This window comes from Candoia aspera, chromosome 1, assembly GCF_035149785.1.
Source record: "Candoia aspera isolate rCanAsp1 chromosome 1, rCanAsp1.hap2, whole genome shotgun sequence".
NCBI classification, from domain to species: domain Eukaryota; kingdom Metazoa; phylum Chordata; class Lepidosauria; order Squamata; family Boidae; genus Candoia; species Candoia aspera.
In genome coordinates, this window is record NC_086153.1 from 217,088,922 (window position 1) to 217,103,163 (window position 14,242).

The window sequence follows — 14,242 nt, forward strand, 5'->3', positions numbered from 1 at the left end:
TCTTAGAGCCGTAAGAGAAAGCTTGCATGCCTTCTTGGAGTGAAGTTTCGGGGTGCTTCACAGAATGGATTCTTTTCCTTTCTTTGTTTTATTTACATAGTTCAGAGTGCAGCTGCAGATGTATTGGGAAACAATGGGGCATCTGAAGGTTTTGCGTTCTTTTGTTTTTCAGGGGAAGGCCATCCCCGGAGGAGCGATTTGTTGTGACACCGACCTTTGCAACAGTTGGCATGGAGACCACTCAGCTCACTGAAGAGAATACAGATTTTGCTTCCCGGGATCGTTACCATCATTCCTCTGTTATCACCCGAGAAGAGCTGGTTCATCAGTTCCAACGAGAGAGCCGCATGCCATTCACTTTACCGGCCAATTAAAGACTCTGACTACAGACACACCACCTGATTAAAAGGCTTGCCCTTTCAACAACTGCTTTTAATGAATGCTGAAACTTCCAATTAAGGGGAGTCAGGGGAAGGAGCGGCCGGCAAGTTCAAACCCTGCTCCGTCGAAAAAGAGGACTTTTGTTTTTGTTCCAAAGCATTGGATATTTTTGTGCAATAACTGTCTATCTAAAATAGAACATGGTGTTGTAACACTACCTATATTTGCTATGGAACATACGCCACCCCAAATTCCATTCCTCAGGCATGTCATTCTGAAATCTATAGTCATAGCAGGGTTCCCCAAGGTGGTCAGTATCGGCCCCCAAGAGTCGATGGAACTACAGTATCCATGTTGTTGTTATTCATAGTACTATTAGTTAAAGTAGTATTTATTAAATTATTTTCATATAATAAATGTTTGGAGGTTGCTGAACAATCTGAAACCTAATGAAGGGGTCAATGAGCTGAAGAGTTTGGGGACCCCTGAGTTACAGGATATAAGGAGAGAAAGAAGGTATGGACAACCAATGCAAGTGTTTGATACAGATAGAACAGAAGATTTTTCTGATACCTTCCCTGGGATTGGATCAAACTTTCCTGAACCTTTCAGTTGTCTTGAACAACACTTTAAACTCATACAGACGCTTCCTTATTTATATTTCAAAATTTAGGCACAAAGAATTAGCTGTGACTTACAACCTTAAGTACCACTTTGGCCTTTAGACTTCCCATCCCTTCTAGGTCCCTGCCCAGGATGCAGTATAGTGCGTGGTCGATAAACCTTTGTATTATCATCTCATGGAGAAACCTATATTCAGTAAAGAGTGGATCCCCATATGGTTCAAAAAGTAATACATTTATTTAAAGCTGCAGTCCACTACTCACTTGTGTTGTTTACATCTGATTAAACAAGTGCAGGATTGCCCATATACACTTCTACAGATTTCTTTGTCTGGGTTAATGCTGTCTACTCCATGGCTAGTCCCCCATGTTTTGGTATCTGAGGACTGTTACTCATGTGATCTGTAGATAAACTGTCAAAGTGAACCATGTATGCAGAAGACTTTATGTGCTTGGTTGAGCAACTTGGAATCTGGTGCTAGATAATATTGCCAGATTAGATTTCCAGATAATAAGAAACACTATGGAAACATGGCTTGTTCTGTAGTGAGAGTCCTCAACATTAGTAAATTGTCATATTTATACAATGATTAAAAGCTACTTACTCATTTATCTTCCCCCTACCTTTGCATAGAATTTGAGAAGGTGGGATAAAGACAAGAATTCTGAAGTTAAGAATAATTAATCCAAGATTTTTAAAGTAATGTTCTGAATTTTCAAAAATTATCATTACCTGTCTCCTCTCTTGCCTTTTTTTTTTTTTTTTTGCTGTCTCTGTCTACCCCTTTCCATTTATTTTTCTCCTTCAGGTAGGCTTCTACTACTTTAAGTTGTTTGATGAACAAGTATGTGTTGTTGCTAAAACAAAGTAGTGAATGACACTTCTGATTTGACTGCACATAGTACAGCCTAAGAGAACTATGATTTAGTATTATGTTCTATGCAATAAGGGCTGTTCTGCTAATCCTTTTCAGAATCGTATCACAAGTGAAGTAAATCTGCTTTCACTTTATGCTGGAGAAAACAAAACCTTGCCAATTAATTTTTTAAAAATGCTGCAAATATTTCTACAATTTCTTCTGGAGTTAAAGGTCAGGTCCTAATTTCTTAAATTTTATTTTCTGAATGTTAGATTTTATTTACTGAATTAATCTCTTAACAAGTATTTTTTTAAAAAAATACCTTATTAAATAAATTAATCATTGGGTTAATCCAATATATGTAAGGACTCCAGGTAAAGATGTGTGTACTGTAGAAAGAAGTGGAGTGCTGATGTAATGGGACCTATTAAACCATTCAGTGAAAAATCAGGAAAAAATAGTTTACAAAGTTTATGTTTTTTGTTGTTTACATACTAAAGCTCAAAGTGTGGTAAATAAACAAGCTGAACCACTTCTCATCAATAAGAACAGTTTGAGAGTGGAATCAGTTACCTTCAGAAGTGGATTCCCTTCCTCTGGATGTGATCAAGCCAAGGCTTGATAGCCATTTGTGAGGAATGCTTTAATTCCGATTTGTACAGCAAGCAGGGGGTTCGAACTCCATGGTTTGATGATATGTTATTCCATATTTAGAGTCCTAAATGGGGACTGGTATAATTAAAATTATTTGATGCTTGCTAATCACAAAGGTAGGTTGTGTGTGTTTGACCGAGAAAGAAGAAATACAGTACATGATTTTGATTTACATTTAATGTTTCTCAAAATGGAGAGATAATTATGTCTGTTTGTTTGTGTAAGTGACGGAAAGAAAGCATAAGAGAGAGTGAATATAATTGTTTTTAAATGTTAATAAAAGAACTCCAAGCAGCTAATAGCAATCTTGCAGAGTAGAAGTGTGGACCAAAAAGGAGAATTTGCACATCAAGCTTAATTGTGTTCGAAATATGAGTTCAGTCCTCACACAGCAGTTAGAAGAAAAACAGAGATAGCTTACTTCATTCAGCAGATCTGGATGCAGGTAGGTTCATAGTAGAAAGGCATTTCATAACTGGTTCTTGGACTTTCTATGTGGAGTAGAAAGTCTGGGTACAAGCGAGATATTAGAGGACGAGGCCTGCATTATGCAGCCCTCCTGCCTGCATGTCTGCCCATGAGGTAAATATGGAGATTGTGTGTCTCCCAGACTCAAGAAGGAGGAGGAAGAGGAAATCAGGTGACCCATGTGACTTCCCACAAGCACAATAGAGACACGCCTACCAGATAAGCCCTCTTATTATGCTCGTGAGACAATGCTGAGTTGACCCCTGATAATTCCAACATCCTTCATCTTAGAACTTGGAGAAAGTTAGTGCTGCTTTTTCATAATATGTGAAGTGCAGAAGTTAAATGTTGATGACAGAAGAAAAGAATGCAACTACCTAAATCTCATATAGGAATTACCCTGCTAATTCAAGTGCAATGACTGCATGCTTTAGACTATTATATTTAAGGCATTCAGGTTATCCTACTTGTGCAAAGAAAGGCAAGAAATGAGAGCATCAAATATGGAACAAGATATAAAAAAGAAAAAAAGTGCAGACAATTCAAAGTGCCTTTGCATTGCTGGCTACTTCACTTCCTTCCAGTGAAAATTTGATTGCTTGTGTCAGATTCTATCTGTGAAAAGCACAAACCTGAGAACAATTGATTTTGCTCCCACATCTGGGATCTTGGCTTTGACAGCTACACAGTCTCTCTAATGCACAGCCAGCACCATGATGTTGTATTAGAATGGTGGGCCTGGGAGACACCTTGATTTAGATCCTCATTCAGTCTTGAAAGCAATTTTATCTCTCGGTAAAGGTAAAGGTTTCCCTTGACATAAAGTCCAGTTGTGTCCGACTCTAGGGGGCGGTGCTCATCTCCGTTTCTAAGCCTTAGAGCCGGCGTTGTCCGTAGACATTTTCCGGGTCATGTGGCCAGCATGACGACACGGAACGCCGTTACCTTCCCGCCGAAGCGGTACCTATTGATCTACTCACATTTGCATGTTTTCGAACTGCTAGGTGAGCAGTTCTATCTCTCAGTAGATCTCACTTTTTAAAGTCCATCATAAGGATAAAATTGGAAGGAAAGACCTTGAAGAAGGTTATGGGGCTTTCACAGGGGAAGTAGGTTAGGCTGTTCATCTTTCATCTACCTTTTTTGTTTTCTTCTAAATTGGAGGCAAAAGGAGAAGCCAGAAATGGTATAAGCCAACAGCAGTACAATTGTACACTATTGTTGCTGTTATGGTGGAATTGTGTTACATTCATGCAGAAATCCCTACAACTGCACAAAGAGTCACAGATAATTCCTATACTACAAATATTGGTGGTATATACAGATGTAATGAATGAATGAACAAATAAATCTCTTGAAAGAATAATATGGATATGCACAATAATTATTTCTGTAGCAGTGAGGAGAGTAAGAGAAAGGTAAGAAAAAGAAAATACAAGGGAAAAATATTCCAGCCACCTAACCACGAACAAACTAAGAACATTTTCAGTAGTAAATATTACAGTGCAATATGTTGGAGGACAATAAAATTGTACTTTATCTTCTCCTGAAAGCTGTAAATGCTATTCATTTATCACTGCTTTTTTTTCTTTGCAAGTGATTATCCTTAGTACTATATCCAATTGCTGTTGCAATTAATTTCAGTTCATGTCATTCTTCTAGGTAAGAATTCATATTGCAAGGATGAAAGAAGGATTTGGTAGGTGGGAAGCAAAGGGAAGGTTTTGGTTGTCTTCTGCAACATAGTTTTAATTTTGAGAAAATGTATATTAATGCAGATTGGCTTTATCTTAAAGTGGGATCAACCACTTTTTGATCTAGAGGCACCATTGTGCAATCTCACATAAATGTCCTCATGCTGAATCATTGGTAATTTCCCTTCAAGAATCTTGCAAGATGTTGGTGTTTTTCATCTCATGAGATTTCAGATTTATTCTCATTTTACTTTTGTATGCTGAATATCATTTTAGGGGATGATGGATGCCTGAGTGCTTGCAGGTACTATTTTGCTGACCACTTGAGGGAAACTTCAAGGTACTCATAAAATTAAAAATGAAACCAGTGCTATCTCTCTGTCTCTCTTGACAGTCCCCCCACTTTTACATTTGAACCAAGCTGATATCCAGGCATCTGATTACTACTTTTATCCCGTTAAGGTGGGGAGGGGGAAGTAAGACACGGGAGGCAAACAATGGCATATCACATTGGAACATGAGCAGGTATACAAATCCCCAGTGAGTGACATTATTAGGTCCTGTAATAATACTGCCAGAGTAGATAGGGAGAAGATTCATAGATGTGTTGTGTTAGCACCCATCTTTCCCGGTGGACCTCAAGGCAGCATAATGGCACTCATACTGCCAGTTTTTCCCATCATCACTGTTCTGCAGGTAGATTGGGCTGAGAGCCTGTGAAAGGTCCAAAAAAGTCATCCAGGGACTTTCTATGAACGACCTTCAACCAGTGGGGTGTAGCGATTAAGGTCTTGAACTAGGACTAGGGAGACCCATTTTTAAGTCTCAACTCTGGAAACTGATTGGGTGATTAGGAGGAATCACTCTCACCCCAATTGACCTCAGAGGGTCAATGCTGCTGGAATAAAAAGAAGGGAAAAGCCATCTTCAGCTCCTGGAGAAAAGACCCCCAAATAAATAAATTAATAACCACCCAACAAGGCTCTCCCTGCCCTAGTCTAAAAACCTTCAGTGCTACATCACTTTGGTATGGTATCTGAACAGATAACATGTGCCATAAAACTTGTTATAGTTTTTGAAATTCACTGTTCTTATATATTCCACCTGTATTTTCACTCAGAAATGCTCAGAAAATGAACTAGTTCCACTGAATGATCTAGGACCCGACTCATGATGGAAGTTCTTCAAGACCTTTGGTCCATGAGTCTGTGTAATAAAGACAGCATCAACCTATGTCCAGTGGAGGAGGGTTGTTTGGAAAGAAATGAGCACACTCATGGCACGGCCCAAAAGCTGTTGTTTATTCATTTAGTTGCTTCCGACTCTTCGTGACTTCATGGATCAGCCCACGCCAGAGCTTCCTGTCAGTCGTCAACACTCCCAGCTCCCCCAGGGACAAGTCCGTCACCTCTAGAATATCATCCATCCACCTTGCCCTTGGTCGGCCCCTCTTCCTTTTGCCCTCCACTCTCCCTAGCATCAGCATCTTCTCCAGGGTGTCCTGTCTTCTCATTATGTGGCCAAAGTATTTCAGTTTGGCCTTTAATATCATTCCCTCAAGTGAGCAGTCTGGCTTTATTTCCTGGAGGATGGACTAGTTTGATCTTCTTGCAGTCCAAGGCACTCTCAGAATTTTCCTCCAACACCACAGTTCCAAAGCATCGATCTTCCTTCTCTCAGCCTTCCTTATGGTCCAGCTCTCGCAGCCATATGTTACTACAGGGAACACCATTGCTTTAACTATGCGGACCTTTGTTGTCAGTGTGATGTCTCTGCTCTTAACTATTTTATCAAGATTTGTCATTGCTCTTCTCCCAAGGATTAAGCGTCTTCTGATTTCCTGACTGCAGTCAGCATCTGCAGTAATCTTTGCACCTAGAAATACAAAGTCTTTCACTGCTTCTACATTTTTTCCCTCTATTTGCCAGTTATCAATCAAGCTGGTTGCCATAATCTTGGGTTTTTTTGAGGTTTAGCTGCAAGCCAGCTTTTGCACTTTCTTCTTTCACCTTCATCATAAGGCTCCTCAGTTCCTCTTCACTTTCAGCCATCAAAGTGGTATCATCTGCATATCTGAGATTGTTAATGTTTCCTCCAGCGATTTTAACTCCAGCCTTGGATTCCTCAAGCCCAGCTTGTCGCATGATGTGTTCTGCGTACAAGTTGAATAGGTACGGTGAGAGGATACAGCCCTGCCGTACTCCTTTCCCAATCTTAAACCAGTCCGTTGTTCCGTGGTCTGTTCTTACTGTTGCTATTTGGTCGTTATACAGATTCTTCAGGAGGCATACAAGATGACTTGGTATCCCCATACCACTAAGAGCTTGCCACAATTTGTTGTGGTCCACACAGTCAAAGGCTTTAGAATAGTTAATAAAGCAGAAATAGATGTTTTTCTGAAACTCCCTGGCTTTTTCCATTATCCATTATGATATTGGCAATTTGGTCCCTAGTTCCTCTGCCTTTTCTAAACCCAGCTTGTGCATCTGGCAATTCTCGCTCCATGAATTGCTGAAGTCTACCTTGCAGGATCTTGAGCATTACCCCAAAGCTGAAGTAACTGCAAATCAGCAGAAAGTGGCAATGACCAGTAGCTAGTATTATAGACAGTTATATTCTATAATTATTATATTATCACTTTCTAAACATTACAGACTCATAGGGGATAATATTGTAATTACAGTTCATAAATGCCTTCTATCGCCTTGTTGCTCACTTTTATTCTGGTTTAGTGACATTTGAAAAACAGTAGCATCTTTATAGCCTATTAATGCAAATGTTTTTCATACTTAATTGGCTTGTCTCAATTCACAGGTTCACTTTCCAAATGTATGACCACTGATTTTCCCTAAAATGGTTATATTGCAGTTTTCATTTGTTTTAAATTATTCTTCTCTGCACTAATTTGTTCATAATTAATATATCCATCCACTTGCCCTTTTCTCCCCTGGCCCCTGGCAAGAATTCTGCAAACTCTCTTTCCCTCTCTTTTCCCTTTCCCTAAGTCTAGTCACAGTTCTGTAAATATCAGGCAGACAACAGAACAATGCTGAAGTAAAGTTTGGATGAGAGAAAGCAGACAATAAATAATTGTTCAGAGAAATAAATTTGATTTATTATTCCTGGAATAAAGAGTGATGAATAAAGATTTGATGAAGATCAGATCAATATTCTAAACCTTTTGTAACACAATTTTATGTGTAAATTGCTTTTATGCAGGTGCTGCCATTCCTATATGCAGTGTTTTTTTGCTTCTAGGATTTTGAATACAATCCTACACAGTCATCACATCTCTGAAAAAAAAGTGTTTGTTCAGCCAGAAATGCCTTGAAGTTTTTGTTAAACGATTGCCAGTTACCTCAATAAAACCAACAAAATGCCTTTCCATGACTTTCATCATTACTTATCCTGCTTTCACCATTGCTTGGAAAAAAAAAATTGTATGAAACATACTTTTGAATTATAGAGGCAGGAAATGAAAAAAAGAAAAACAAACATTGCATTGATATTAAATATTGCATTGCTCCAAAGAGACGCATGCGTGCAGGCAGGTGTGTCTGGAAGCCCACATCATGACATCCAAATTTCTGACAGCTCCTCTTTCGACATTTGGAGCCAAATTCTTTGCTCTGATTCAAGAATCCTCACAGCCTACAAGCCACAATTTGGCTGGCTTAGTCAGTATGTATGTATGTATGTATGTATGTATGTATGTGGTTGTGCCGACCCTTGAGATGGGAGAAAAAAGAAACGACAACAATCCATTGTGTGGCATTAGTTCATCAGAATGAAGCAAAGGGCCACACGGGAGTTAGCAAGCTTTCAAGTCCTCAAGGACTCTTCATCACGTGAGAGCAGAGATAAATGCTCCCGGCTTTCCCAGCAAGGAGATATTCCCGGCGGCCAGTCTTCCTTTTCTCGACTTCACCTGCCCAGTGATGATGCAGAGCAGTCATAATAACCACCACCACCACCGTCGTGCAATTGCGGGCAGCGCCATGCCCGGCGGGCGAAGGGGCAATAGCAGTGCCAGGAGGCTAATATATACACCTTCTGGTTCTCTGAGTCACCAGTAAACTTCGCGTCTGGCATCTTCCCTCTGGGCCTTTCAAACTGGCGTGTCACGGTCTCCCCCGTATTTCGGGTCCCGACTCCAGCCTTCCCGTAGTGCGCGCGTCTTACTCCTTTCCCTCCCCGCACCGACGGCCCGTTCCCGGACGCGCCCTCTGGCTGCTCTCCGCAGGTAGGACCGGCCCCGGCTGGGGATCCCCCGAGGAGCAGCCTGCAGGGGCGGAGGGGAGCGGGACGGCTGCTGAGGGGAAGCGAGCAGCCTCGGCAGGGTGTGATGTCAGCAGCCGCGAGGAGGAGCCAGCCCTTGCGGGCGCTTTTACTTTCGGGCTCCGCGCAATTGCAAGCGGCCACTGCCGGAGCCGCGTCCGCCCCGCTAGACCATGCCATCCCGGGGGCCGGCCGCCGCCGCCGCCGTGCCACTGACCCGGGGAACTTTCGGCGCGCACGCGTCTCTGCAATTTTGAGGCGCGCGCTCCCTTCGCGCCCGCCGGGCATGGCGCTGCCTGCAATTGCTTCATGATGATGATGATGATAATTATTATTATTGTGGTGGTTGTTATTATTATTACTGCTCTGCATCATCACCGGGCATGTGAAGTCCCAGGCATCATGCCAGCAACGTGCCCGTTTCTGCTCCATCCATTCAGCCTCCTGCTCCTGCTGGGGCCGCATCTCTTTGTGGGATCTTTCTCCCTCGGCTCCCCCTCCTCTGCTTCGCCCACCGGTCGCTCCTCGTTAGCTACTGCGGGGCCTCGGGGAGTCGCGTCGATCCAGGGGGGGTCCACTTTTCTTGCGGCTTCCTCGCTACTTCCTAGGGAGAAAGGAAGCCCACAGCCTTCCGCGGCATCTGTCAGCGTTTGGGATCCGGCAACAGAGCGAGACAGCAGCAGCGACAGCCCGGGTGAGTGAAAGGATGGGAAGGGGGAAAGGGCGGAGAGAGGGAAACTCTCTCTCTTTCTCTCTCTCTCTCTCTCTCTGTGAGTGAGTGAGTGAGTGAGAGCGCACAGACAACAGCAGCTGCTCGAGAGAGCTATGCTTCATCCCTCCATCCGTCCCCCGTTGCAGCACATTTTATCCCATTTTGGATTGGGGATTCCTGCAGGCAGACTAGCTTGTCAAAAAGGAATAGCCGTATCTGGCTAAAGATCTCTCCTTTTCTCACCCGGCTGCTTCCACCAGCAGTTTCCCCACAATAGAAAGGCTCAATCACTGTCTCTCTCTTCCTCCGCCCCCCGCCCCACGTCCCACGTCCCAGCAAGGCTTGTGCTTAAAAGAAAGCTGATAATATTAAGCACATCTCCACTGACTGCATACACACACACAAAACTCTCTCTCTCTCCCCCCCTGTCTCCCTCTCTCTCTCTCTCTCTCCATCTATCTTACACACCCCATTGGAAATATTGTGCTCCCCACCCCCACCGGCTCTTAGGAAGGAAGCCAATGTAAAGGCACCTGGCTTTAGGGGTTTTCAAGGGAGATTACTGGGGAGGCTCACCAAGGCAGAAAGATGTCATTTTCTTAGCATCAATTGTCAGCTGCAAAGTATTAAGAGAGAAGCAGCTGAGGGGGGGCGGGGGTGCTAACTCTAGATTAATGGCATTATGCACTTGGCAAGATGGTTTGGGGGGATTTGGTTACAGGACATGAAGAGTCAGTCCACCAGTAGGTTCCCAGGAAGGGGTGTGCAGTAGAAACGCAACTGGTTTTAATTTGCAGATACAGTACAAGGAGACTTTTGGAGAAGTGGGCTATCTTTAATTAATTAGGATCAAATGATCAAAACAAGCAGCTTATTCATGTCACGTATTACACCTAAACAAATCATTTTGGTTCCAGTAAAATAGCCCCTTTCCATATGGCTTAAAGAGGCAAACTGGAGTTTGTTTTAAGAATTTCTAGATGTAGTCTTGATGGATGGTTGGATAATATTTAGTGTATGACCATTTCTGCACAGAATATGCCCCAACTCTGTTGCTAAGGTGAGATCTGAAGAACTCGACCTAATCAGACAGCAACTTACTCAGGTTTACTTATACTCTTCACTTGGAAAAAATGCCATGGTAAAACTTTACTTCTGAGTAAATATGCCTAAAATTGTGTAGAAATTGTTTTTTCCATCACTGAACTAGGCTACCTCTTTCTCTCTCTCTTTTTGCATGGTGATCAATGCAGGCAATGGAATGAGAACAATTTTATTATACATTTTGCATTCTAAAATGGTAATTTATGAACTATTTGAACAGCTTTATTCATTATTGTTCCAATTTTTATAACTTTAAAATAACCAAAGTATTTTCAGCAAAAGTGTTTTTTTAAGCATTTGTGATACACAGACATACAGAACCAAGGCAAGTGAATGAAAGTTTCCTTTCCAGATTCTTGCTCGATGCTATAGACGTAGTCAAGCCAGGATGGATCATGAAAAGCAAAAACTATGGTCAGATGCCCTTTTTGGTAGGGCAAGCTAACATCTACCCATCACTGAATACGCAGACTTGCAGTTTGAATCTCTGGATTTCCACTACAATCCTATATTTGCTGAACTCAGTATTCTGTTGAATTAAGTGGGGGCATATCTGAGTAGGCATCAATAGATTTAGCTGGGGGAGTCAATCCCAATCAATAGAGTGAGGCTTTCTTCTGAATAATTCTTTAGGTTCCAAGCTAAAATCAGCAGAGAAGTGTGCACTAGAAGGAGGATATGAAATCAATTCATTTTTACTTTAATTTGCTAAGATGATGGCTATGAAAAAATGTTTTCTTTGTATGTAGTAAATGATCTATAACTCAGTACTGAAATTACCCAAATGGGGAAAGAGCAGAAGGGTACCTTGTAATTTGGCTAAAATGGGGTATATGTCTGTGTTACAGGATGGGACCCGTAGATAGAATTAAGGACATTTCTACTTTTCTCCCATAATTTGAACATTGCTTTGATTTGCACCCCATCAATCTGAATACAAGTAACATTTAAAATAAAATTTACAAGTTTGCAGTACATTCTCCACATACAGCCCTCTTCTCTTCCACTCACCTTTAGGTATGGGAAGTAGAAAGTGACAAATATCTCTAGAGGAGGACTGGAGGTCTTCTGACTCAAATGAGTGCAGAATATTAATTCGGAGCCAGTGTAGGACTCTTTATGAAAAGTTGGTTTGTGGGTTTGCATAAGATTAATCTCTCCTAGCAAGGCCTTTAAGACTGATGTCCTTTTTAAAAATTTTACTTGCTTTAAAAAAATTGCAATGAGAAAAGCAACAGCAAACAAAAAGAGAAAGGAAAAAAAAATCTGATTACCAAATCAGTTCAGGTTTTAAAGATAGCATTCAACCTTGACTACCTGGAATAAATTTGGTCAGGCTTTCTGTTATGTCAAAGCCAATTTATAAACAGCAACAAAAGAGCAAAAAGACACGATCAATCCAAGACTGTAAGTTGGGGGGTGGCACTATTTCTCCATCACAACAGAATGATCTTTGTTACCCCAGTCCATGCTCAAAAATTCACATTCTTCATACAGTGATAAATTCCAATTTTTCAGTATATAATTCAATATATTTAATCCCATTTCTCTTCCCTAAATCTTATTAAGAAATGTATGAATATCATAACAGAATAGGACAATAGTGGGACAAGCCATTGCAGTATAATCCATCTGGTTCTGGAGACTGGAATTCATTCTAATTCAATTTAAATGAATCAAACTCATTTTAATTCAACTGAATTTAGAATTCAGTCTAAGTTCTCTCTTATCTTTCCTTGTCTATCCTAAGCTGCAGCTCCCTCATTCCCCAGTGATATAATAATAAGCAGCTAGGGCTCCATTTTCTTTCTGAGAGAAGACAGAGCTAAATTCTTAGGAGTTAAGAAGTTCTCTTTTCTCATTATCAACTATCACAACTCACCATTAACCATCATTCATTATTTTTTCCTATCATGGACCTTCACCCTCTTTGGTTTTCTTCTTTTCCCCCCCAGTGTACCCAAATAAACACTTCTTTGTCATTTTTGTTATTGTAGACACAACCTTGTATTTTTCTTTGATTTTGTTACCCCCCATTTCATTTTCTGTACTTGTTCTTTTTTTCTGCAGCTTGTTAGAGAGCCCTGCGTGTATCCATGTTTCCCTCTTTAGATTTCATTATTCCTTATTGTAAGAATTTTTGCAATTATGCCTTCAGTATTTCATAGGATTTCTCATTCTTCATGGACACTTTCCTCCTTAAGCATTTGAAGCTATTGGGTGCAACCTACTTTCCCTTGCAATTCATCAAAATCTTCTGAAGTCCAGTATGCAGGTCTGCCTCTTCTCAGTTCCTCCTCCAATGGACATCACAAAATCAAAAATAACATGATCATGATCCACCAAGGTATCAATCACTTTCACTTCTTCAATTAATTCCACCCTGTTGGTGAGGGTTAGGGCCAGGATAGCAGACCCCTTGTTTTTTCTTCTGCCTGCTGACAAATGGAGTTATCACCAAGAGAGTAGAATAACTTGTGGGGCCCTGACTTTTGGCAGATGTCAGGAAAATGGAATTCTCTCATTATTACTATTGCATGCCTCTTTGAAAGATTAGTCATTTGACACAGAAAGCTTTATCAGAATCTTCTGCCAGCCCAAGTTGTCTGCAATAAACTCCCATTGTGGTATCACTTATCCAGATTCTTTCAAAAGGATTTCAGTGCACTGAATCCTGAATTCCTGACTATTTTTTCTTTTCATACACTGTAACTCTTCACCCTTTCTGTTGAGTCTGTTCCTTCTGAATAAGTTGTAACCTTCTAGTGCTATGTGCCATATGTGAATAGCATTCCACCATTGGGATGATCCCGTAATGTAAGTTTTTAATGAAAACAAGGATCACAATTATAATTCCATTGTAACTTTTTTTCAAATATGTCATGCAGCCTTTAATGCTGGAAATACAATTTTGACTAAAATGAGAACCAACTTACCGCTACAATATTGAAAATATCATGTAGTCATGTTTTCTATTTGTATTCATAATAGCTTTTGAATTTAAACACTCAAATTCCATAAAGAAATAATAGTCAAACTACAATAAAGCTGAAAATCAGGAAAGTTAAATTCCACATCACCGCATGAAAATTGTAGCTTAGATATAGAAATTCTGGAAGTTAGATCATTCCATAAAAAACTTTTTAATAATTTATCAATGTGCTTAAAATACCTTAAAGGTATTAACATAGGAATCCATTTCAGTGCAAATATCTCTCCTGTAGTAATATTCATATTCACAGCATTTATCCTTTCCTATAAGAAAACTGGTATTTTTTTCATCATTCATTTATATCAATGAGATAAGCTACTTGAAATACTAATGTCTACAAATGAATTAAAAGAATTCAAACATAAAGTAAAACCCCAATTTTAAAAATTTCGCTAGACACATTATAGCCCATAGAAAGTATACAGTATGAGACTATTATTAATTGAATAACTGACAGTCTACTAAACTATTATACT

The 14,242-nt window shown here is 40.5% G+C and overlaps 3 protein-coding genes across 8 annotated transcripts in view; all 3 read left to right on the plus strand.

Moving 5' to 3' along the window:
• SLC12A8 (solute carrier family 12 member 8) overlaps positions 1–1,614 on the plus strand; it is an 83,526-nt gene extending 81,912 nt beyond the window's left edge. For 3 of the 6 annotated variants that reach the window (XM_063288758.1, XM_063288760.1, XM_063288759.1), the window contains one exon: positions 173–1,614. In XM_063288758.1, the coding sequence (XP_063144828.1) occupies positions 173–374 (202 nt within the window). In that variant the 3' untranslated portion in view covers positions 375–1,614. The remainder of the gene's footprint in view (positions 1–172) is intronic. The other 3 variants (XM_063288764.1, XM_063288762.1, XM_063288766.1) reach the window with 2 other exon arrangements.
• The window catches only part of LOC134487154 (mucin-13-like), a 193,621-nt gene that overhangs the window by 87,906 nt on the left and 91,473 nt on the right, over positions 1–14,242 (plus strand). The gene's annotated exons all lie outside the window — the stretch shown is intronic.
• The window catches only part of HEG1 (heart development protein with EGF like domains 1), a 75,525-nt gene continuing 70,643 nt past the window's right edge, over positions 9,361–14,242 (plus strand). Inside the window, exon 1 of the mRNA XM_063308803.1 lies at positions 9,361–9,652. Coding sequence (XP_063164873.1) covers positions 9,361–9,652 — 292 coding nt within the window. The remainder of the gene's footprint in view (positions 9,653–14,242) is intronic.